General features: G+C 44.7%; 1 protein-coding gene across 1 annotated transcript; it reads left to right on the forward strand.

Moving 5' to 3' along the window:
- Positions 1-186: 186 nt before the first annotated feature.
- FOXA3 (forkhead box A3) lies at positions 187-23,000 on the forward strand. The gene is given in 3 exon segments (XM_026689499.2): positions 187-392; positions 21,018-21,245; positions 21,247-23,000. Coding segments are annotated over 3 exon segments (1,260 nt in total). The 5' UTR covers positions 187-320; the 3' UTR covers positions 22,207-23,000.
- The last annotated feature ends 1,673 nt before the right edge of the window (positions 23,001-24,673 follow it).

A 24,673-nucleotide genomic window follows, 5' to 3' on the forward strand; every position in this document is an offset into this window, starting at 1 on the left:
CTTGGGTCCCAAAACAGGATGGATTGTCCTATAATCATGGAAACCTGTTGACTCTTCTGACTTCTGGGCATCTTGAGTCTTTGGCCCCCAAAGTGCCACTGCACACTTTGGAAAAAGGGGAAGGCAGATCATTCTGCGATCATTCTTTCTTTCGGTCTGTGGGTTTAGGCTGAGTTTCAAAACGAACGCATTTGAGGGGTAGAAGAGAAGCATTAAAATAAAGCATTAAACTTCCCCAAGAAACCAATCCGAGGATTTCCCACTCTCCTTGATATTTTAAGCACGGACAAGCCATTATTTTTCCTCTCCGGGATTTTGGAATGCTGGGCTCGGTCAAAATGGAATCGCACGACATCTCCGAGTGGACCTCGTACTACAACGAACCCACAGAGGTACGTGGAGTGGGAAGCGGGGGGGGGGGTGGGTTGACAAGAAGTTATATGCAAGGAAACTGGGTGGTTTCGGGGAAAGAAGAGTTCTGTGCTTCCTTTGTGGTTAGGATGCGTGCGTAGAAAATAATGGCAGGGTCCTGAGATGAGATTTCATAGAAAAAGTAGGAAAACCTACAAAATATTACAAATAGCAAGATGGTCTCTTTTGCCCAGGGGAGAAAACTAAACTAAACTAAACTAAACTAAACACAACTAAACAATTTAAGATACACTTTAAACTAAAATAGACTGATCACATAAGCTGGTTGAGTTTTGCATTATTATTATCATTATTTCATATGGCGTAACAGAAGTTTGCTAATGAAAAGGAAAAAGAATTATAACTTAGAGCACAGTTCAGTGACATTTAAGCTAAGAAGCTAAGATCCACTAATCCTAAGAAGTCCTTGTTCCAAAAGTGATAAATTAGGTATCTGCAGAAAATTCAGAATCAAATCATTTTTCATTATTTATAAATTGCTCAAGACTGGAAATTCCACTCCGCTCCCACAAATGAAAGAAGTCGCTTATAATTTTATCTAATGATCTTTTTTTAAAAAAGTATTATTTCTTCAGCATTACACCTAATAAACATTCTTAAAATAAACCAGTAACTTTGTAAATAAAAAAGATTTCAAACCATCTTAATAATTTTCATTCTGATAATTCTCTCAGTTGGGTCTCTTGCCAAATGACTTTCAGATTTCCCTCAAACCTTGACAGAATTGTTGGATAATAGTTCCCATCACTCCCAACCCAATGCCTGGGATAAAAGAGTGGCACTTCAAACCAACTTGGCGACCAACTGGTACCAGCACTGCTTTATTTTGAATCCTCATCAACCCCATCATATTCATCTAAAGGAATAAAACCCAATTCCTTTTCCATAGTGGCCATTTTTGTTACAATTAATGAGAGCTTCTTAATAAGCTGAGCTGATTGTTTACTACAATGAAAAGTGCACTTATAAAAACTTATAAAAGGGACATCTTTCTTGCCCTTATTTTAATTATTTTTTAATTTTATTAAATAAGCAAATGTAATCAGCCTCGTAATGCACCAATTTTGAAGGGTTCGGTTTACCGCTACCTAATTATGAGAATTTGCAATGCCAGTTTCCAAAACAGCTCCATAAACTGGCACTGTGGAGGGAGGGGAATTTGCTGGCCAGGGGGTAGGCGGTGGATTGACTGCCACCCTGTCTGATTTCATACACACCCTTTTGGGAAACCATCTTTGGCTGTTTCTATGATGTTTCCATGCTGCTCATGTTCAGCTACCAATCCAACTACCCTCTGCACATGCTTGCCACCTGAAGAATGTGCTTCTGTACCAGAGCTGCCTGCCTCGCCAACAATTTCTAATTCCTCTCCTTGCAGTTCTTGGCCATCAGCTCTCTCCAAATTCATCCATTCTGGCCTTAATCCCTTCTGCAACTAAGTCAGTCAATGGAAGTTTCTGAAAAGATTAAGGCAGCAACTGAAATCCACACGCATTTACCTGTGGGCAGCACCCTGCTGATCATAGTGGAAGTAAATGCAGATTAAAGCTCAATCTTTCTCTGTACCTCAATAACTCAAAGATGAGCAAGAAATTCCAGGCTGGCAAAAGGAAATCTTTTTTGTGTTGCAAAATTAAGTCAAGGAGCTTTCCAACGTCGAATTTCAGCTGATCTTCACTGTTGGATCGGTTGGTTGCACAGAGATTCTTAAATTTCCTTTGGAGGCATGGAACTCTGACCAAATTTATTTTCACTAGGAAATCACTTTCTGGCAGCAGAAAGGATTTGATGGTCAGAAATAGTGGGAGAACACTATTTCAGATACCACCTCATGTTTTTAACCAATCTCTGCAAATAAGAGATCCTTTAACAACACTGGAAGAGTCAGGGGTGGCACAACGTGGATAAATAGCACTTGATCCCTTCCTTAATTAATGGAAAAAGCTTTTTTAAAAATGTTCAAATTCTGTATCGTCAGTAAGTTAGCCCAAACTTAATGGAGATGATAATAATAATAAGTACTAATAAAGGATAATATTCGTAGCTCAAGATTGAAATGAGGGGTCCTTGGTGTTCTTTGAGTTTGCTTGTTTTCTTGCAGACGTTTCGTTACCCAAACCAGGTAACATTTTCAGTGCTAGAAGAGAGGGAGAGGGAGTTAACCTAGCATTGATGGTGTTGGCTAGTTTAGGTAATGAAACATCTGAAAGAAAACAAGCAAGAGAGCACCAAGGATGCTTCATAATAGTAAGTATTACCATAGTATATTTTTAATATTAAAATAATACACTTTTCTAAAAGAAAAGAAATAACAAACCTCACAAACAAAAGCCTGCTCATAGGTATACAAACTAAAGTCTGCCTGATTATTAGGCTGGGAAGGAGGAGAGCCAGCAATGCTAAAGAAAGATCGGTAAAACCTTGCCAATCCTCCACTCGGCTTGAACGTGTGAATACGCCTTGTTTGAGCTGAGACATTCTCAAACCTCAAAAGATTGGCTTGAGGAGGATCACGTCAACTGACTTGTCCACACCTGCAGGTTATTGTTTGGAGTTCAATAAGTACTGCAAAGGGATGGGTCCATGTGAATCCGTAGAAGCCACCAGTTATGCAGGAAGACAGTTTTTGGCCTCATTTGCAAGAGATCTGGGTTCCACGACTGATTTATTAGATTCAGAAGGTCATTCAGCCCCTAAACACGTAATCCACTGAACCACTCGTGATTTCAGCCGCTACAAAACGGCATCACTATTTTCCACCAATGGAAGCAGGAATCACCCACTCAGAGGACAGCCCTCGAAGCGTTCCCCACCAGTGGGCTCAAACCATGATTTGTTTCCTATGATTTGCTGAACAAACCACACTTGAGAATAATTGTAAAGAACGATGAGTTAGTACAGGTAGCCCTTACAACCATTTATTTAGTATCATTCAAAGCTACAACAGCACTGGGAAAAGTGACTTATGAGCATTTTTCAGACTTATGACTGTTGCAGCATCCCCATGGTCATGTAATCACAATTCAGGTGCTTGGTAATTGTCTCGTATTTATGACAGCTGCAGAAACCTGGGGTCACAATGTCCCCTTTTGCGACCTTCTGACAAGCAAAGTTAAAGGGGAAGCCAGATGCACTTAACAACCATGTTACTAACTTAACAAGTGCAGCGATCCCCTTAACAGCCGAAGCAAAAGAGGTCATAAAATGGAGCAACATTCACTTTAACAACCGTCTCGTTTAGCAGTAGAAATTGTGGGCTCAGTTGTGGTCTTCAGTCGCGGGCTCTCTGCAGATTAAAGGCCAAACCAACCAATTATAGGACTCTTGATTATATGCAGGTCCAGCCACTGAGTTGCAGGATGCCGCCCCCCTTCCCTCATGCTACATCATGGTTTTAACCTTGTTTGTTGCAAATGTAACCGCCCTATGCCCAAAACAGCCGAAACACGTAATGACATTTTTTTTAACATGTTTTTTATGGTGTTGCTGTGAACCACCCAGGGTTTGGGCATATAAGACAGGCTGCCATATTAGTTGCGTGAGTCAATAAATTGCTTAATGTGTATTGTGAACTGCAAGGTTGTTTTTTGGTCTTGGGGACAAAACACCAGTGGGAGGCTTTGAGAGAAAAATAACTGCCCCTCACAGTGGGCTATCGTTCCCCAAAGAGCAAGAAATGGGCCCATGGAGAAATTGGTGGCCTTGGATTTTGCATGCCAAATAGGATGTTAATCCTGACAACCTGATTGCTCTCCTAACAATCACTTAGAATTTCAGAATTACAGAGTCGAAAGGTACCTTAAAGGTCTTCTAGTCCAACCCCCTGCTCAAGTAGAAGACCCTATACCGTTTCAGACAAGTGGTTGTCAATCTCTTCTTAAAAACTTCCATTGATGGAGCACCCACAACTTCTGGAGGCAAACCGTTTTGGTGTCTTTGAAGGTCTCCAGGTTCGGAAAGACACCTCAAACACTAACAGAACTCAAAGGCTGCTTCCTAATCTTCCCATTCTTTTCTGCTAAACCAGAGGTCCCCAAAGTGGGCCGCTTTAAGACTTGTGGACCAACTCCATGGCTGGCTGAGGAATTCTTGGAGTTGAAGTCCACAAGTGGCCAAGTCTGGAGACCTCTGTGCTGAACTATCTTCTGTTTTCTTTCTTTTTTTTTAACCACCTTGGAAGCTGCAGACTTAATATCAAGCATCACCCCCATATTTTTTTCTGTTCTCATCTTTCATTTTATTTCTTTTGCCTGTTGGAAGGGAGATGCTTAGAAACTAGGGATTGTCCAATCTGCATTCAGGGGTCGTGTCAGTAGTTGGCTTCTGGAGGCACACAAAACCAAGGAGAATATCACTTCCACTGCAGATATCTCAGTAGCTTTCCAGGGCCACCCTAGCTGGGCAGCCTTTAACCCCAGAGAGTCTATTTATTTCCCTCTTATTTCCTTCTGAGAAATGTAGACGAGACCACAAAGCCTATAAGGCATCATAAGTCATCTGGAAACCTCAGTAAACCCACCCCTGCCCTTCTTTTCACTCCCTCCTTATTTATTAATACTAAATTTGGTTCTCCCAGTGGACCACTCACCAGAGGTGGCCTTCAGCAGGTTCTGACCAGTTCGGGAGAACCGGTAGCAGAAATTTTGAGTAGTTCGGAGAACCGGCAAAGACCCCCTCTGACTGGAGATTTTACAGTATCCTTCCCCTGCCACACCCACCAAGCCACGCCCACAGAACCGGTAATTAAAAAAAATTGAATCCCACCACTGCCACTCACCCACAATGAGGAAGGGGCCCAGGAGCAGGAGGGAAACCATGACATTGTGAGGATTGTGGTGGATGAGAAGGAAGCCCCAAAGGGAGAGCAATCAATCAATTCTACTTTGGGGACAAGAAAATGGTATGGAATGGAAAAAAGTATTGGTGGCTCTTCCAAACAGCAGAAATCCTTGCTGCAACCATCTTGAGTTCTCTTGTTGTTATACTAATATTCTTTTGTTTACGGATATTGTAGTTAATATTCTAGTTGATGAGAATCACAATAATAACTCAATAAGTGAAAAAAAAAAAGCCAAATCCAGTTTGAACATCTGGCTAACTGTACAATGAAACACAATAATCATAATAAAAGTGATCTTATGTGAATTAATTACATTTATTGACAAAATACCCATCCCACTGTGTGTGTGTGTGTATGTATGTATATGTATGTATTTATGTATGTATGTATGTATATGTATATGTATGTGTATATATATATATATATATATATATATATATATATATATATATATATATATATATATACACACACACACACAGAGAGAGATATACCTATATACGTACACATAGGTATATAGGTATATCTGTCAACACGGACTTGGTGTTGCAAACTCTCAGAATTAGGTAGCTGTAAACTGAGCCCAGAGACCTTCAAAATCATGCACTACAAGGCTGATTATATTTATTTAATAGATATACATACATACACACACACACACACACACAAACACACTTAGGTATTATTCCTTTTCTTCTTTCGTTTCTTTTCTTCTTCTTCCTGTTTGAACAAGCAAAGCACAAAAACTAAGCGCAAGGATAAAAACCACCCCAAGTATTAACACGATGAAAGCCCCCAAAGAGGAGGAAGAAGGAAACAGATTCAGCCTAAAAGATTGGCTGCTTCTGCCCTGCTTCTCAGCAGCCTGTCCGTAAAGAATGGCCATATTTTACTGGACGCCCTACAATGTCTGCCTTGTTGGAGGATCCTGAAGTCTTTCTTGATTCATTTCCTCGTTCAGGTCGCTGGTTTGGGGAAGGTGGTGTTTTCAGATTTCCCCCAAGTAAAACATGCGCACCAAACGGACTCCCGCCCCACCCCAACCCTCTGCAGGCAGGACTGGCCAGGAAGCTGCCCTGCCGTGAATATCCCTTTGTCCAGGGAGTCCATGCAAAAGAAGGGACCTCGTGTAGCCGGAAGAGGAACTGGGGCCGAAGGAGGGAGAGGAACGGCATGGGGTCAATCGCTTCATCGGATTTCTTTTAATTCGGCCGTTGAGATCCAATAGCCCAGGTTGCGACACTACAGGCCAGGGTGCCGTTGCTCAATGACAGTCACCCGTGATCTGGCTAATCTAATTCAGGTTGCCCGAACTGGGAAAGTTTCCTCCGTGCCAAAGCTGCCCGCTTTGATATAAATAAACACGAAGGGGAAAATCAGACCGTAGGCTGACTGAGGAAGATTTAGCTGGCTTTCTCTTTTAGCGAAATATTTAGAGTTCTCATCAAAGATCCCATTCCGCACCCTCCTTCCCCAGCTTTTCATCGCAACCCGTATTTTTATTGAATGTAAATATCCTTTTTATGGCTTTATTGATTTGATTTAACCGCCCAGAGTCTCCTCGTGGTAAGATGGGCTATAAACAAATTTAACAAATAAAATGAAATGAAACGAATACATCAGACTTAAGTAGAGGCACACGAAAGACGACGTTGTGAAAAGGAAGCAGATTTAATAGAGGTAGTCCTCGACCTGTGGCCACAGGGGAGCCCAAAGTTTCCGTTGCTAAGCAAGACAGTTGCTAAATGAATTTTGCCCCCATTTCCCTACTTTTCTTGCCACAGTTTTTAAGTGAATCACTGAAGTTTTTAAGTTAGTAACACGGTTGTTAAGTGAATCTGGCTTCTCTTGTCAGCAGGTTGCAAAAGAGGATCACATGACCCTGGGATGCCGCAACAGTCATGTGAAAAATGGTCATACGTTACTTTTCTCAGCACCGTTCCAGTAACTAACGGTCACTAAACAAATGGTTGTAAGTCGGGGACTACCTGTATTGTAAGGTTTTGTTAAGTAGGAGCACTTCACCAATATAGCTACCACCCAGATTAAACACCCACCTCCTTAACTTTCAGCACCACTCTTAGAATTACAATCCTGCTCCACCAAAATCCATCGTAGGCTGCCATTTCTGCCTGGTATGAGTTTCATTTCTGAAAGAAACCAATTAAAACTTGCAGGCCTACAAAAATCAGTTTAATATAGTGCTTGGGCTAAAGGTACTGGTGTTACGTGGTGGGAAAATGAGGCTCTGGTGATTCATATCATCTGCCTTGCAGATTAATATATGTTTATTATCTTGCGGAAGATTTTACAATTGGGGCTTTTTCTGTAAACCGCTGGAAAGATTCAGATTAATCAGTAACTTTGGCACTTTGGTGTAACTCTAAATTCACAACAGCTTCGTTCTCGTTGCTGAGGTTCTTTTGTGGAACATTTTAAGTTTGCAGCTATGAAATTCACTGACCAAGAGAGTGGGAAAATTTTACTGAGCCTCTACTGAGCCAAGAGTTGGAAATAAATAGCACAAAGGCACACATTACTTGGCTTTACATTTCATTGACTTTTCATCAAAATTAAGCACCATTAATATTATGCTCCTATGAATTACTTCCCCTTTCTGTCCCATTAAAAAACTGATTATGGTAGTGAAGTCCTGGACTGGCATTGAAGAGAATCAGATGGATGCCCTCTCCCCTAAAATTCTGGGCCTGTTGTTCTCTCTCAGCTCAAACTATCATATGAGGTTCCTGTTTCAGTTATAAAATTGGGGAGAAATGGTTATAAATCCAATAAACAAGAGGATAAATAAAATGTTCCATGGAGCTTCTGGAAATTATGAGTGCTCCAACCCTGGAGGCTTTTAAGAAGAGACTGGACAGCCATTTGTCCGAAATAGCATAGAATCTCCTGTTTGAGGAGGGGGTTGGATTAGAAGATTGCCCCATTTTATGACCATTCTTGCCACAGTTGTTAAGTGAATCATTTCATGTGTTTAGGAATACAGTTGTTAAGTGAATCCGGCTACCCCGTTGACTTTGCTGCTCAGAAGGTCACAAAAGGGGATCAAGACACTGCAATTGCCATAAATATGAGTGAATTGCCAATGGCCTGGGTTTTGGTCACGTGATCATGGCATGCTGCAACGGTTGTAAGTGTGAAAAATGGTCATAAGTCATTTTTTTTTCATTGCCGTTGTAACTTCAAGCAGTCCCTAAATGAACAGTTGTTAAGTTGAGGATACTACCTGTATTATCCGAACTGTTTTAATTTTTTAGACCTGTAAACTAGGTTCTGCTCCAAACGAAAGAACGATCACTTGAGGAAGCTGAAGGAGGGATTGAGAACCGCCAAGCCGAAGGCCATACTATTTTGCCCCGGGCCTCAGGATGGGCAGCTATTATTGCTCAGGAGAGAAACTGTTCATTGTGTGTATACTTCATAACTCCAGGATAAGAATGACCACCTCCCCACGGAAGGCAGGGCCAGGCTGAGCTTACGTGCAAACACACCTGCACAATAAAAAAAAGAGTGTGTGGCCCACACCCAAGGTGACGAAGCCTTACGGACATGAACTGCACACAGCCTTAGATAGGAGCCGAAGGGGCGGACCAGGAAAATGCTGGGAGTCTTAACAAAGGTTATTTCAGAAAGAGGCCCCTTTAAAATGTATTACAGGTAGTCCTTGATTTACAACAGTTCCTTTAGTGACAGGTTCAAAGCGGAAAAAAGTGACTCAGGACCTTTTCTTCACACTTACAACCGATGCAGCAGGGGTCACGTGATCAAAATTCAGAGTCTTGGCAACGGGTTCATATTTATTACCGTTGCTGTGTCCCAAAGTCACATGATCCCCTTGGGTGACCTTCTGGAAGTAATTGCAAGGATTCACTTAACGACCGTGGCAAGGAAAGTCGCAAAAGGGGGCAAAATTCACTGAACAAGTGTCTTGCTTAGCAACGTAAATTTTGGGCTCAATTGTGCTCGTAAGTCGAGGACTACCCCCAGAGGAGATTTAAATGTCCTTGGAAGACGAGCACAGGATTAGAACGGATCTTCCGACGATGGCGGGTTGGGAAGGGGAAACCAACCAGGGTTCCATTGATTTGTTTTTATTTATTTTTATTTATTTTGTGAGGTTGCTTGGAATCCCACCCCCTGGGTGTCAGAGCACAATGCTCACGCCCCTTCTTTCAAACGTCTAGAGCAGGGGTGTCCAACCTTGGCAACTTTAAGACTTGTGGACTTCAACTCCCAGAATTCCTCAGCCAGCAAAGCTGGCTGAGGAATTCTGGGAGTTGAAGTCCACAAGTCTTAAAGTTGCCAAGGTTGGACACCCCTGCTCTAGAGTGACTCAATTCCTCACCTGTATGTATGTGCAGCGATCAGGGAGGGGTTGTGGGTATTGGGGCAGGCCCCATTCATCATCATCTATAAAAGTTGTGCCCGCTGCTGCCGACCCAGACGGAAGGCAGGTGATTTCCTTGCCCTCTTTTTCTATGCTGTCACCACAACTTTTGCCAGTTTTTGGGGTTTTTACTTCCTGATGTAACTCATAGGAGGAATTTTTATTTATTTATTTTTTTGCCTGCCAGAGTAGGACCGGTATAGTCAAAAAAAAAAAAAAAGATCTGATTTGGCACAAACTCGGGAGGGGAAGATAAATTGGTCTCAGGTTTGTTCTGAGCCTGGAAGGCGATTTCAGATCCATCGGTGGTGGAAGAGCAGCCAGTGGTTACCTTGTGTTCATGAACTTCCAGCACTTTGGAAGTTGAGGGAATTACCTGGCATTACACCCACCAGTGGGTCTTCTTCCGTGGGGCATTCGGGGAGGGAGGTGAGGATTATTGACTTGCTTGGGGGTTAAACATATGAAGAAGAGTTACAGGAATTGGAAATGTCTAGTCTAACAAAGAGAAGGACTGGGGTGAGATGATAGCGGTATTCCAATATTTGTGGGGTTGCCACAAAGAAGAGGGGTGTGTGTGAACCTCTTCTCCAAAGGCAGGACAGGAAACAATGGATGAAAACTAACCAAGGAGAGAAGCAACCTGGAATTAAGGAGAAACTTCCTTATAGTTAGAACAATTAATCTGTGAAAAAGCTTCCCTCCAGAAGTTGTGGGGGCTCCATCAGTGGAGGTTTTCAAGAAGAGATTGGACAACCAGTTGTCTGAAAGAATAGGTCTCCTGCTTGAGCAGGGGGTTGGACTAGAAGACCTCCAAAGTCCCTTCCAACTCTGTTACTTAAAACTTACCTTTGGAGATCCAGGAAGGATGACTCATCTGTTCATTGACAAGAATATGAAAACAGGAAAGGGAATTTACTTACTGGGCAAACCCCTAAAACTTTCTAAATGCATTTCTGGAATCCTGGTGCCAACTTCAGGAACCCAAATTAAAGGTTCCAAGATTTTGTGAAGAGCGTATTTTTAAGCAATTCCCTAAAATCTGGATCTTAGAACGATGAACATACTATTGAATGGAATTAGGTATATTTAAGGTAGTGGGCTTCAAAGGTATGGCTGCCATCTTGACTTTTTTGCCTCTCCCTCTCCCTTTCACAGATACTCCTGACAGTATTTCTGCATTATCAAAAAGTGGGAATAATAATAAATGTAGTGATATTCCCAGCGTGCTTTTACTTTGGAAAAAAAAAAGCAATCTTTACCAGAACATTGGGAATGTGGAAATAAAAAGAAAAGTTAAGAAAATGACCTGTTTAGAGCCAGACAGATCTGCACTAAATTCTCCAGATCCTGTTCATTGCAGTGACAGATCTGGACTGATGCCATGCTATTAAGGAGCAGCTCGCCACTTCCAAGCAAAAATGTGCACACACACACACACACACACACTTTGCAACTTTCTCAACACTTGCTTTAAAATAAGTCACCTATCATCATAGCAGAACTGGGATCTTTGTAAATGAGCTTCTGATTGGGAAGTGTGCATTTCAGATTATTCATACGTTCATTTGTTGATAATTTTCCTGTATTTTGAAACAAAAACATTCAGAATACAGTAAAAAAACTGAATACAATCTATTCAGTTCAGAGCTTTGGATTAATGAAGGGCTGTGTCATTTATTTCCACCATACATACAAAAGGGGGAAAAGATTATATAGAAAGACCCTAGCCTAGCCGAAGCATTCCTGTCTTAGTCAGAATCATGTTAACGTTATTAATGAAATATTTTATAGGTAGTCTTGGACTTACAACCACAACTGAGCCCAAAATTTCTTTCGCTAGACAAGATAGTTGCTAAGTGAGTTTTGCCCCACGGTATGACCTTTCTTGCCACCGCTGTTAAGTGAATCACTGCAATAACTTAACATAGGTATTTGCTGGCCCTATTTGGTAGCCTTTTGAAATATATTCTATACATTCTCTTTCCACCGTTGTAGTCCCTGGGCTACACTAAGAAGAAATTCTTAATTTTGAGCATCATGAGAAAGGCACAGATAAAATGCTGACTTTAAAGAAAGTCCTATTATTCTGTTTCCGGATGTCTTAACTTGAAACTTCTGATTTAGCGAACCAATTCCGGCTGGTTGGCAGAATCCCACTCCTACAAAAAAAGGCTGACCAAATTTTTAAATTAGACCTGCTCTTTTGCCTTTGGTGGCAACTTGACTACGTTGCAAGACAAGAAGCTTTTCTTTACCAATGCAACAGAGAAAGAGGAGCAGAACCTGTTAAAAAATTTGGCCACTTTATGGTTGATATCTTTCTAGACTAGGGCTCATTATTATTATTATTTTAAAAAAGAACCCTATTACAAGCTCAGATGGTGTTGGCGCCGGGAGCAGTTTTGAAGACAACCACCTCATTTTTGCCCCTCCATGCCTCCCCCCTCCTGCTTCGTGGACCAATCCATCATCACGCCCAGCGCCCAGACTTTCAAAATTGGTCCAAACATTGCCCGGCAGGAAAATCAACTTAATTTTAGCACCTTCTGTGGTCTTGGTGGAATGGAGCAAACAGAAACCTGCTGAGCAGGATGGACAGACCGTCCAGAAGCCAGGGATGGTGGAAAGGGCTGTAAATTTTTCACTGCCCTTCCTTCTTTCCATCCATCCATGTAATAAATATCTCCCGTTGGTGCAATCCTTTGTGTCTAATCAGGATGGCATTGCAGATAGGCGCAAGCTTAAACTGTGCCCCATTTCGAAGGCAACTAAGCAAATATTTATCGGGAATTTACTTTGTGTTTTCCCCTTAGAGGAACACCCGTCATTATTTTTGCTAATATAAAGAGGGTTTTCTTTTTTTTTTTAATCCTGATTCTCTGCCAGGTCAGAAAAGTGTGACTGGTATTTATAGCTCAAGACTAATGCACGCATTCAGTGCACGGGTAGTCCTCGACTTACGACCACAATTGACCCCCAAATTGCCTTTGCTAAGCAAGGCAGTTCTTAAGTGAGTTTTGCTCCATTTTACGACTTTTCTCGTCGCAGTTGGTTTGGGTGCCAGTACAGGCAAAGCTTTGCAGCATCAGCAAAAACAGCTGCAAACATCGACTGATTTTCAGCAATAAAAATATTTCAGGTTTATGATGTAGTTTTTCGCAAGGCAAGGAAGCAGCAGGAAGGGAGGCGGAGGCATTATTTTACACATATTGAGGGTTCAGCCCTTTGGGGAATATAGAAAGGTATTTGATATTGTCTGGGGGGGGCCCTCTCTGTATAGGGACCAATTTCAATCTAACACGGAAAAGGCAAAATTAAAAGGAACCGTTTGTATGTTAAGATTAGGAAGAATTTAGTAGCACCATGTCCTACTAATACAATTTAATGCAGTGGGTTAGCTGGGGAAGGGGCTACCAGATGCCTTCTGATGGTTTGCTACCGTGGACTAACAATCTCTCCTTCTGCGCTGCTAAGAAAATCTAAAATGGCCAAGTTGGAATAGCAAGCTAGAAGTGACAGTGGGAAAACCGAGTGAGTCGGCTTAAGATCTGGGGAGGGGCTGTGAGACATTTTGTGTTGGGATTGCAACTGAGCGCAACCTTTTCTCTCTCTCCCAATACTACGTTGGCTGGCTTCATATAGTGCGCTAGGACCTGTTAACAAAGCCCGATGGCCATGTTTACACGACGGGCTCTCCCAAACAAATAATTCATATCCTGGATCAGTGTTAGAAGCCTGATTGACACCATCTGCTGAAACACAAATCGCCCAACCCTTTTTAATCAAGGCTGGTACACGGGTAAAACCAGGCACGATTCTCCTGCTCCAATAACCTTGTGGTGGAACCAGTTTGATTTGCCAGTTTTGGAGCTGGTTTGGTCTAGTGGTTAAAGCACCAGACTAGAAAGCAGGAGGCTGTGAGTTCTAGTCCTGTTTTAAGCATGAAAGCCAGCTGGGTGACTTTGGGCCAATCACCATGAGACAGTGAGTTCTAGCCCGCTTTAGGCATGAAAGCTGTCTAGGTGACTTTGGGCCAATCACCAGAGGAGACAGTGAGTTCTAGTTCCACTTTAGCCATGAAAGTTATCTGGATGACTTTGGGACAATCACCAGGAGACTGGGAGTTCTAGTGCCACCTAATACATGAAAGTGGCTGGGTGACTTTGGGCCAATTACTCCCTCTCAGCCTAATCCACCTCACAGGGCTGGTGTTGAAGAAAAAATAGGAGGAGGTAGGTGTTCACCTCCTTGAGTTATTTGCAAAAAGAATAAAGGCAGGCTACAAACCAACTAACCAACCAACCAGGGTGCAAGAGAAAGCTGCGGCTTCCCAACCCGCAACAGTGTTAGGCAGGGGTCTCCAACCGTGGCAACGTTAAGACTTGTAGACTTCAACTCCCAGAATTCCTCAATCAGCTGGCTGAGGAATTCTGGGAGTTGAAGTCCACAATTCTTACAGTTGCCAAGGTTAGAGACCCCTGGTGTGAGGGACAAGGTCCTTGGAGTGGTAAGAAATTTAGGGCTGGCAAGGGCCCTCAGGATTAAAGTTGCCAACCCTTTCTCATTTAGTTTCCTGCTTTAAGCCAGCATTTCTGGAAGGTGCCAGTAGTGAAGGTCAGGGGACAGTTGGAAGGGAACTCCCCCCAATCACCACGAACACTGGACGGAGGGGTGCAGGAGGAAGGCAGCATTTTGCACGATGTTTGTCCCTGTGTTTTGAACAGTGCAGGCTGGTATTCAGAAAATTGATTCCCGGGCAGGAAAATAGCCTTCAGCTGAATCATTCTGGTACTTCCACTCCCCCCAATAATGCATATCTGCTTTGGAGCCTTCCTAATCCCTGCTCCTTGAGGAGCTTCTGTCTTCCCCCACCGGCTCAGGGTCCAAAATGGTTAACTCATTACCTCCACTTTTGGGTGAGCTGAGCTTGGAGAAAAGCTGCAAGAGTTTCATCCCAAGCAGGCTGGTTCTCATAATGGGGGAGAGAAAACCAGGGGCGATTCCTGGCCTAGGGTGCGGCAGTTCTCAGGGGAGGAAAGGCGGGTCCTGCCCTGAAAGCCTTGCACAACAGCCCAGAGCCTTGGGTTGGTCTTTTGCAAGAAGTAACCATTGTAGTCCAACCTACAGAACTCTTGCAAGCAGCTTGGACATCCATCCATCCATCCATCCATCCATCCATCCATCCATCCATCCATCCATCCTCTTTGTTTTTATAAATAACTCAAGGCGGTGAACATATCCAACACAACTTTCTCCTCCTATTTGCCCCACAACAACAATCCTGTGAGGTAGGTTGGGCTGAGAGAGAAAGTGATTGGTTCAAAGTCACCCATACGGCTTTCGTGCTAAGGCGGGACTAGAACTCACTGTCTCTTGGTGATTGGTCCAAAGTTTTATTTTCTATGCTGTGTTTTGATTGCCTGTAAGCCGCCTAGAGTTTCTGTGAGTGAAGAGGCAGCCATATGCATTTTCCAAACAAACAAACAAACCAAAAGTCACCCAACCGGCTTTCATGAGCAGGGCAAACGGGAGCTCATGCTCTCCCACCCTGGTGCCTTAACTACTAGACTTCAATTGTCTTCCGTTGAAACGTCTCCTTCAATTGTTCCCAAGGCTAGGGCCATACCTGGGCTGGGGACTGGCGGAGGGGGTCAGCGTTAGGGTTTGGGAAATCACCCCACAGGGGTGGTACAAAAGAAGTGGCAGCTTTTTTTCAGGCAAGGCCACGCTCAGCTTTTGGATAGGAAGCTAGAAGGAGGACATCTTCCTGAAGAGGCCGATCCAGAAAGAAGCAAAATTTATTTGACTTCTCGTTCTTACCCTTAATTAAACGGTAATTCGATAACCCGAGCCTCCTCGCACACCCTGAATCATAACCGTTCTTGCCTGCTTTCACTTCAATTTGGCAGCCAGATTTGGAAGAGATGGGGGGGCACCTGTGGCCTGGGGTCCGATTTGGCTGGCTAAAGTTTGATCAAGAGTGACAGAACATGCAGTCAACTCAAACACCGAGGGACAGCACAGACACGGCATTTGCCACGTAGTTCCTCCTTGTGCCTCCAATTTTGCTTTTGACCAGAAGCCAGCAAATTGGAGTTGGGGGGTGGGGATGAAATTCGCAGGGAGGTTGGGATAGGTTGGCTCAGCCCGATCTGGTGCCCTGGATTCTGGGAATTGCAGTCATCAGGACAAGCACAGGGTACCTGGTTGGGGAAGGGACTTTAATCCATTGCCCCCACCCCACTCCTGGGTGGTAAGCAGAGTCACCCTTCTTTTGGGATGCCTCCCACTCATGCTGAAGATCCCAACTGAATAGCTATTTTGCCTTTGTATACTTAGCTGATTTTTGTTTGATAAGAAGAGGTTTTACATTTTTTTTTACCGCTGCTGGGATCCTTAGTGTGAGTAAGTGAAGGAAGGAAGGAAGGAAGGAAGGAAGGAAGGAAGGAAGGAAGGAAGGAAGGAAGGAAGGAGGGAGGGAGGGAGGGAGGGAGGGAGGAGGGAGGGAGGGGAGGGAAGGAAGGAAGGAAGGAAGGAAGGAAGGAAGGAAGGAAGGAAGGAAGGAAGGAAGGAAGGAAGGAAGGAAGGAAGGAAGGAAAGGAAGGAAAGGAGGCAGGAGAGGGAGGGAGGGAGGGAGGGAGGGAGGAAGGAAGGAAGGAAGGAAGGAAGGAAGGAAGGAAGGGAAGGAAGGAAGGAAGGAAGGAAGGAAGGAGGCAGGGAGAGGGAGGGAGGGAAGGGAGGGAGGGAGGAAGGAAGGAAGGAAGGAAGGAAGGAAAGGAGGCAGGGAGAGGGAGGGAGGGAAGGAAGGAAGGAAGGAAAGGAGGCAGCAGAGGGAGGGAGGGAGGGAGGGGGAGGAGGGAAGGAAGGAAGGAAGGAAGGAAGGAAGGAAGGAAGGAAGGAGGAGGAGAGAGGGAGGGAGGGAGGGAGGGAGAGGGAGGAGAGGGAGGAAGGAAGGAAGGAAGGAAGGAAGGAAGGAAAGGAGGCAGGGAGAGGGAGGGAGGGAAGGAAGGAAGGAAGGAAGGAAGGAAGGAAGGAAGGCCAAAATGCATGTTTCTTTGGAATTATTGTCATGCATATCTCATGCAGATTTTGGATTATAAACCAAATAATCTGGCTATTAGCAAAATTAGAGAAAGGAATCATCTATGAGAAACATGCTCTTTCTAAGAGGGAACAGACTGTCTGACTCTTTCCTTATATTGCAAAAAGTGTAACTAAAGGTAGCCCAATGAATTCCAACTTTGGAGGATGGGGGTGGGCGGGGGTGGGTTAGTCTTTGGAAGTTTTCAAAATCTATTCATCGAACCCAGATTAGCCCTAAAGGATCAAGAGTTCTTTAGTTAAGAGCTCTTGATCCCCAACTCAAGGTGCTCGTACAGACGGGATCGTCATTCGCCACCAGCTTGGTGTTTTAGGAAGGACAAAATGTGCATTTTAAAAAACAACAGTAGTCTGGGGGACCCAGGGTGCACAATGTTGCAATTGCTTGGGGCCAAAGTTGCGACGGGAGTCGGGGGGCTCATTTTTTGGGATCACATGCAAGACGTGCTTCTGAGTAAGCCTTCCCAAGCTTGCCCTCTGACTGGGAAATCAAAGTGATTGTCCCAATCCAGTTAATCGATTGTTATCCCGATGGAATGGAGCTTTTTCCTAACCTCTCCCCGCAATACTGGGTAAGGGGCCAGGATGGAAACTGCAGCCAAGCACACCAGCGGGGCATGGGCCAGAGGTCAACTGGATTGATAAAATAACAGAAGTTGAAGAAAACTTGAAAAGGTCAGAACAGCCAATCGGTGGGAGGGCTTGCCTTCAGAAGTGGTGAGAGGGGGTGCTCCAGCACTGGGGTTTTTAAAGAAGAGATTGGACAGCCATTTGGTTCAGGATGGTATAGGGTCTCCTGCTTGAGCAGGGGGCTGGGCTAGAAGACCTCCAAGGACCCTTCTGCCAACTCTATTATTCTGTTAAATTCTGCATCCCTCTCTCTGTCTCTCTCTCTCTCTCAATTGCACCAGGGGGTTGAAGAACTCTGGTTTCCCAACTAAGGGGTGGGCTGCAGTCCCTGCTGCTCTCGTGTTCTAAAGGTCATCTTGTCCACGTGGGGTGTGTGGGGGGGGGGGTAAGAGTTCCCTCTGTCCTTTTGGGAGAGAACCAAGGCCAGCGCTGATTGCCAGACCCCAGGCAAACAACAGATGCTAACGTCCAAGGCTGCCTACTCAGGGGGAAGGGTGAGGGGTGACGGCCCCGGGCTCGCTTGCACAATCCCCGCGTCTGCTGGGCTGTTTGGAGAGGATTTGGGCCTATCTGGAAGATGAGAGCGGCCCTGGAGGAACCAAATCTTCCCTCCCCAAAACTGCAATTCAGGCTCTTTTATTCCCCCACCTTGAAACTTATCAAAACCTGGAGGGAAAAATGCTTGAATTCACCAAATGCAAATTAAAGAGAGAGAGAGAGAGAGAAATGAGGGAACTCATGCCCAAATTTGCTTTGCCTTTCCAGAAAACGAAGATTAATTCTTCAAGGTTTTCCACATCTTTGTCACATCTGGAGGGTTTAACCCACAGCTCCTGATTCCAGGTTTAAATTGGCCTTGATACACTCTAGAACGGGCCCAACCGGTCCGCCGGCCAGCAACACTCCCCCCCCCCCCTGGCCCCCCTTTTGGAAGGCCCGGCGACTCCGGCGAAAGCCCACCACCCCACAAAAGGCCCCTACGTTTCTCCCGAACCACCCGGCCCTTTTGAGCCCCCGTGAGGTCACGAAGCCTTCACAAAAGACGACCCGCCGCGCCCACGATCCCCCAAGGGGCATAGGATCAGAGTTGGAAGGGACCTCAGAGGTCTTCTAGTCCAACTCCCCGCTTGAGCAGGAGGTATTATACCATTCCGGTCAAATGGTTGTCCAGTCCATTTTTGAAAGCCTCCAGTGTTGGAGCACCCACAACTTCTGGAGGCAAACCGTTCTACTGTCAGGAAATTCCTCCTTAGTTCCAGGTTATTTCTTTCCTTGATTAGTTTCCATCTGTTGCTTCTTGTCCTGCCTCTCAGGGGCTTTGCAGAACAGGTTGGCCTCCTTTTCTCTATGGCAGCCCTCAAGTACTGGAAGACTTGAGGCCCTCTAGGCTGCCTAACTTATCATCTATGATTCTAATAGTTCATATAGTCCGTGAATCTTCATTTTGAAGAAAAAGCTGGCTGCGGCTCACAGGATTATGCAGAAATGTTTAGACTCCACAAAGAGAATCCAGTTGAACAACTGAGCCAGGATAAGCTTCATCCTTATTGTTTTTAGCTGCCTAGAGGAGTCAGTAAAAAGAATTATGATAACTGTTCCCTCTCAGATAATTTATAATTTATGTGGCAAATTATGTCTGCTGCATCCATTCTGGTGTCAGACACAATCAAACCCCTCAGTATGCAGCACAGCTGGCTTATTTGTAAATACATGAGGGATCTTGGACAAACAGCACACATTGCCCTACATTTATAAAGATATACAGGTAGTCCTTGAGTTACAACCATTCATTTAGTGACTGTTCAAAGTTACAACAGCACTGAAAAGGTGACTTGTAACCATTTTTCACACTTACGACTGTTGCAACCTCCAAGCAGTCACATGAATAAAATTTAGACGCTTGGCAACTGACTCGTATTTATGATGGTCAGAGTCACGTGATTCCCCTTTTGCGACCTTCTGACAAGGCAAGTCAACGGAGAAGTGAGATTCGCTTAACAACCATGTGACTAGTTTAACAACTGCAGGGATTCACTTAACGATGCTGGCAAGAAAGGTTGTAAAATGGGACAAAATTCCCTTAACCAATGTCTCACTTAGCAACATACATTTGTGGTCATAAGTCGAGGACTAGCTGTATTTCCTCCTCACCCTTAGAGATTTGACCCCCGGAGCAAGGGATGAGGGCTCTTGCACGGGTTTCAAAACGCCCTTGTCAAGGAATCCTCCCAGGGCTTGTTCCAAAGATTGCGGTCCAGCTTAGGGGGAAAAGGCCCTCCTGGACCTAAGAAACATCTGGCTAGTAAATCCCAGTCATGTGACCAGGGTCTTCGAGTGGCCCTGAAATAGCTCCTTCTAATCTAAGATAAGGAAAGAAGGTTCAAAAGCCATCTATGATTTCAGAGACAATGGGACCCTGGCCTTGGTTACAACTAATCTCCTTCCCTTATTCTAAAAAGGATTTAGAAGGTTTGGCCCACCAAACTAAGCTGTAATATGCATCCAAGACAAAGCCAGCCAAATCAGAGTCAACGAAAAGTTCGTTTTTTGCTCTGAGGTGATGAGTTACTACTTGAGGACTAGATGTCATTTGAGGATGACTCTCCAAAGTGTTCTTTCCTAAGCACAAGGCACAAAATAACAGACAACAGAGTTGAAAAGGGACCTTGGAGGTCTTCTAGTCCAACCCCCTGCTCAGGCAGGAAACCCTAGAACATTTCAGACAAATGGTTCTCCAAGCTCTCCTTAAAAACCTCCAGTGTTGGAGGACCCACAACTTCTGGAGGGAAGCTGTTCCACTGATTAATTGTTCTCACTGTCAGGAAATGTCCTCTTATTTCTACCTTGGTTCTCTTCTCTCCACCCATTGCTTCTTGTTCTGCCTTCCCTAGATAACTTTGAGAGAGATATTCTCTCTTTTAGCTGAACTGCAAAAATAGATGTTGAACCACAAGGTCCAGTCTTCACGGTCATCACAGTGTTGCCAGTGCTGGTGATGGGAACTATGCAGGTTATCCTTGACTTACGACCACACACAACTGAGCCCAAAATTTCTGCCATCACTTTCTGTTCACGATTCAGGTCCAAGAAATATCCGAAGTGTTCTGGGATCTGAACCTGGGTCTTCCCACCCTATGCTCACCTCTTCAGGTGCACTTCCTGTCTTCCACAAAACCCTATGCAAATTCACTGTTTCCTTCTGGCTGTTCTGCTGATCTAGCCGAGGGCTTACAGTTAACGAAAATAAAATGTAATCAATATGGTTACATTCCAGGTAGGCATTGACTAAATTTCTCCTTCTGTCACGTTCAAAATTATAGTTTGGTGGCATTTTGGGCTGTTTTTGGAAAAGGAAGCAGAAAAAAAAAACCTCCTTCCAGTGAGTGGCAGGTAATGCAAGACCTCGTAGAAAAAATGTTAGGTTGATCCATTCAATGAAGCAGAGATAACAGTTGTTCTGTAAATGCCATGAAACTACATTGGGCTAGCCCCTATGAATCATTGGGGCCCTGTCCTTCAGTTCCCTAGATAAACTGCTGTGTCTCCTTGTGACTCTCTCCCCACAGAACTTATCTTCTGACCAATGCTTTCTTCTCTTTTCCTCAGGTGTTTCCTTCCGTCAGCACAATGGCGTCCAGTTTGGGCCCGATGAACCCCATTAATTCTTACGTGACTCTCAATCCATTGAGTTCTCCCAATTCTATCAATATGAGTTACCCAAACAGCGGCTTGAGTAACCCTTCAGTCACGGGACTGACCAATGCTACCAGCCCCATGGGTCTCCCGACGGTAGCGTCTCCAGTCAGCCCAGTGTTGACGCCACTGGGACCCCAACCCCCCCACTCTCAATTCACTGTCCCCCTACCAAAATGTTGGCCAACCCATGGCCCCTCTGGGTTACTCCTCCCCAAACATGAGCAGGCCCAAGGAGATCAACAAGTCCTACCGGCGCACGCTCACCCATGCCAAGCCGCCCTACTCATACATCTCCCTCATAACCATGGCCATTCAGCAGGCCCCCAGCAAAATGCTGACCCTCAACGAGATCTACCAGTGGATCATGGATCTCTTCCCCTACTATCGTGAGAACCAGCAACGTTGGCAGAACTCAATCCGCCATTCACTGTCCTTCAATGATTGCTTTGTCAAGGTGGCCCGTTCACCAGACAAGCCAGGCAAAGGGTCCTACTGGGCCCTCCATCCCAATTCAGGAAACATGTTTGAAAATGGCTGCTACCTGAGACGCCAGAAGCGTTTCAAAATCGAGGACAAGGCTAAGAAGAGCAACTCCAAGGCTTCCCATGCTCGAGAGCAAGCCTCAAAGGTTTCTGAAGGCCTTCAGGAAGGTCAGAGTCCCAACCCTGGTTCAGAAGGAGCCGAGTCCGGTCATTCGGACACCTCCCATGGTTCTGAGGAGCAAAGAAGTTTGGTCCAGCTTGATTGTTCAGGAGCTCAGGGCTCCTCCCCGGCGTCTGAGGCCTCCCCTGCTCCCATCTCCCAATCTATGACTAGTCACTACTTTGCCAACTCCATTACCAACCTGGATCTTCCAAACGATCTTAAAATGGACCCTCAGTTCAACTTCAACCATCCTTTTTCCATCACCAATTTGATGTCCACTGAGCAAAGCCACAAGATTGACCTGAAATCCTACGAGCAGGCTATGGCGTACAGCGGCTACAACTCCCCACACTCGGTGGAAAGTAAACATACCTACGAGACCTCCACCTCGCTCAGCGAGACTGGTTCCTACTACCAGAGCCTCTACAGCCGTTCTTTGCTCAACGCCTCGTAAGGCTGCTGCCCTACCACCAAATCAAACGGAAGGACACCGGACGGATCAGAGAAACTTGGCCAAAATCACCAGGAAGACCCTCCATGAGATGTTCCCTCCCATCACCAGCCAGCTACAACATGGGTAGAGGAAAGGAGCGTACCACGAGGCCTGGTCTACCTGATTCGGATGAACTTTCCAAATCTCATCATGGTCAACAATACCTTCTGCTTCAACAGACTCTTGTGCCCAAAGTAACAGGGAGCAGGGAACAGCCAGAATGGGGGAGGGGGGGGGAACCCCAGCTCCATGCCTTGCTGCTATCAAGGGCAGACTGGTTAAGACCATTGGGGAATCCCTGTCCACATTGACATGGAGGTCATTGGTCAGCCTGGAATCCCCAACGGCAAAACCCCACCGTCTCAGAACGGAATGTTTCAGTTATTCGCTATGTTTTCTCTCTCCAGGAATGGAGTTATGGTGAATGTCCATAGGTAAATGAAGAGGGAAGAGGCTGTGCTGCAGCCTAGGACTTTACTGTCTCAATGAAAATGTTACAGTCCATGATTGAAATTTTGTCTCGGGATACTCAAACCTGTTTAGGTCAGAATCAAGCTTGGTGAGGACTTCCATTGTTACACGTACAGAAAGGGGTTTGGTTACACCAAAGACGATTTATGCCACAGCCTGAAGTGGGACAGGGAATATAATTCAAATATATGGTTTTTTTGTAATGGCTTTATATTTAAATACATGTGCTTTCTGTTGGGAAAAGGGTAAGAGTTGATTTAATATATCGTGCTTTAGAGACAGCTCAGGGCGGTGTCTTGATTTCAATTCTGTGTCTTTCGCTCTTGCTTTCCGGGATGATTAGAACAAAACAAAGAGAAAAAAAATGTTCCTCTGAAACATTTATAAATCTGCCCTGGGGATATAATGACTCCTAACCCCTAGTGAGACCTTACAAATAGTTGGATTATTATTGATAATAAACAAATAACTGTTAACATCTTTTTATCAAGTCAACCATGCCTAGATACATCCCTGAAATCTTGCTTTCCCTTTCCAAGTAACCTCTGACTATCATCCAAATTACAGAAATTATTTTAAGAGAAAAAGTACGATCCAGAAAAAAATAGATAACCGATATCTACGAAATTCTCTTTAACTTCTGTTTTGACTGCAGTGTCTCTCTCTCTATATATATATATATATATGTTTTCTTATGTTTTCGCGGGTATTCATATGTATGGTATAACCAACTGAAATGGTTGCCAAAGCCTGACACACACAATTAAGAAAAAACCCAATACACAAGCCTGAGGATGGCAGATGAGATTCTGCCGAAATGTCGCTATAACTTTAAAAGCACAACTATTAAGACGTGGGAAAATACCAGAAGAAACCTAAATACCATATATATATATATACATACATACATACATACATACATACATACATACATACATATGGCTATTCCTACCTTATCTCATTTTACGGTCACCATTCTATCTTTCTTTCATTCCTTATGTCAGGGCATGCACAGAGACATGGCTGGGGAATTTTGGGATTTGAAATCCACAAGTCTTAAAGTTGCCAAGTTTGGAGATCCCTGTGTTAACTGCCACAACCTGTAAGAGAAGACAATGGTGTTGGTGTTCAGATTACTTGCACACACACACACACACACACACACACACACACACCAGCATTTCAGGGAGAAAGACTTTTCTCCCTGACATGCTAGCTTTCTACTGAAAGTGGGCTAATTGCCCATTTCTCAATGTCAATAGCTGGGGCCTTCTGGGAGTTGAAGTCCACAAGTCTTAAAAGTTGTTGAGGTCAGACGGCTCTGGTGTAGGCTATGAAGAGCAACTGGGGAGGGGTGCAAAGGACTCCCCCTCTTACTAATTTCAACTCCCATCCAGCTCCTGAAGACCCCTTTCCAAGAAGGCCCAGGCTGCAACTCCAACAGTTACCTTTTACTGCCACCTACGCAGGGCAGTCCATGACCCAGAGTTGTTTACTCTTCAAACACAATGCCCACCTCTTGGAGGGGAGGCACCCAAGGCCTCGGATCCCACCCCCACCCGCTGCCCTTGCACAGCAGATTAATCACTAACTCACTGGGGCACCGACACCTGGGCAATGGGGTCAGGGAGGAGCCACGTGGCCAAGCACAGGACGCTTGGGGCACATCCCGAAAGCACGTCCTGAGTTTGCGCATCGTGGTCCCGTGTGGGGTTCCTTGCTCTTCCAGGAGTAGGAGCCAGGGTGGTTGAGAGGGAGGAGGAAGACTGTGGAGTCCTTGGTGCTCTCTGAGCTTGGTGATTTTCTTGCAGATGTTTCATGCCCATTAGATAACCTCATTGGTACTACCGGTAGAAGAAAGTGGATTTGCATTGATGATGTTGCTTAATTGGGTCATGAAACATCTGCAAGAAAACCCCAAACTCAAGGAACTCCAAGGACCCCATAGTCCTCCTCC

Source organism: Notechis scutatus, chromosome 8 (assembly GCF_049901735.1).
Source record: "Notechis scutatus isolate UNSWTSFEM ecotype Mainland chromosome 8, rNotScu1.2, whole genome shotgun sequence".
Lineage (NCBI taxonomy): Eukaryota > Metazoa > Chordata > Lepidosauria > Squamata > Elapidae > Notechis > Notechis scutatus.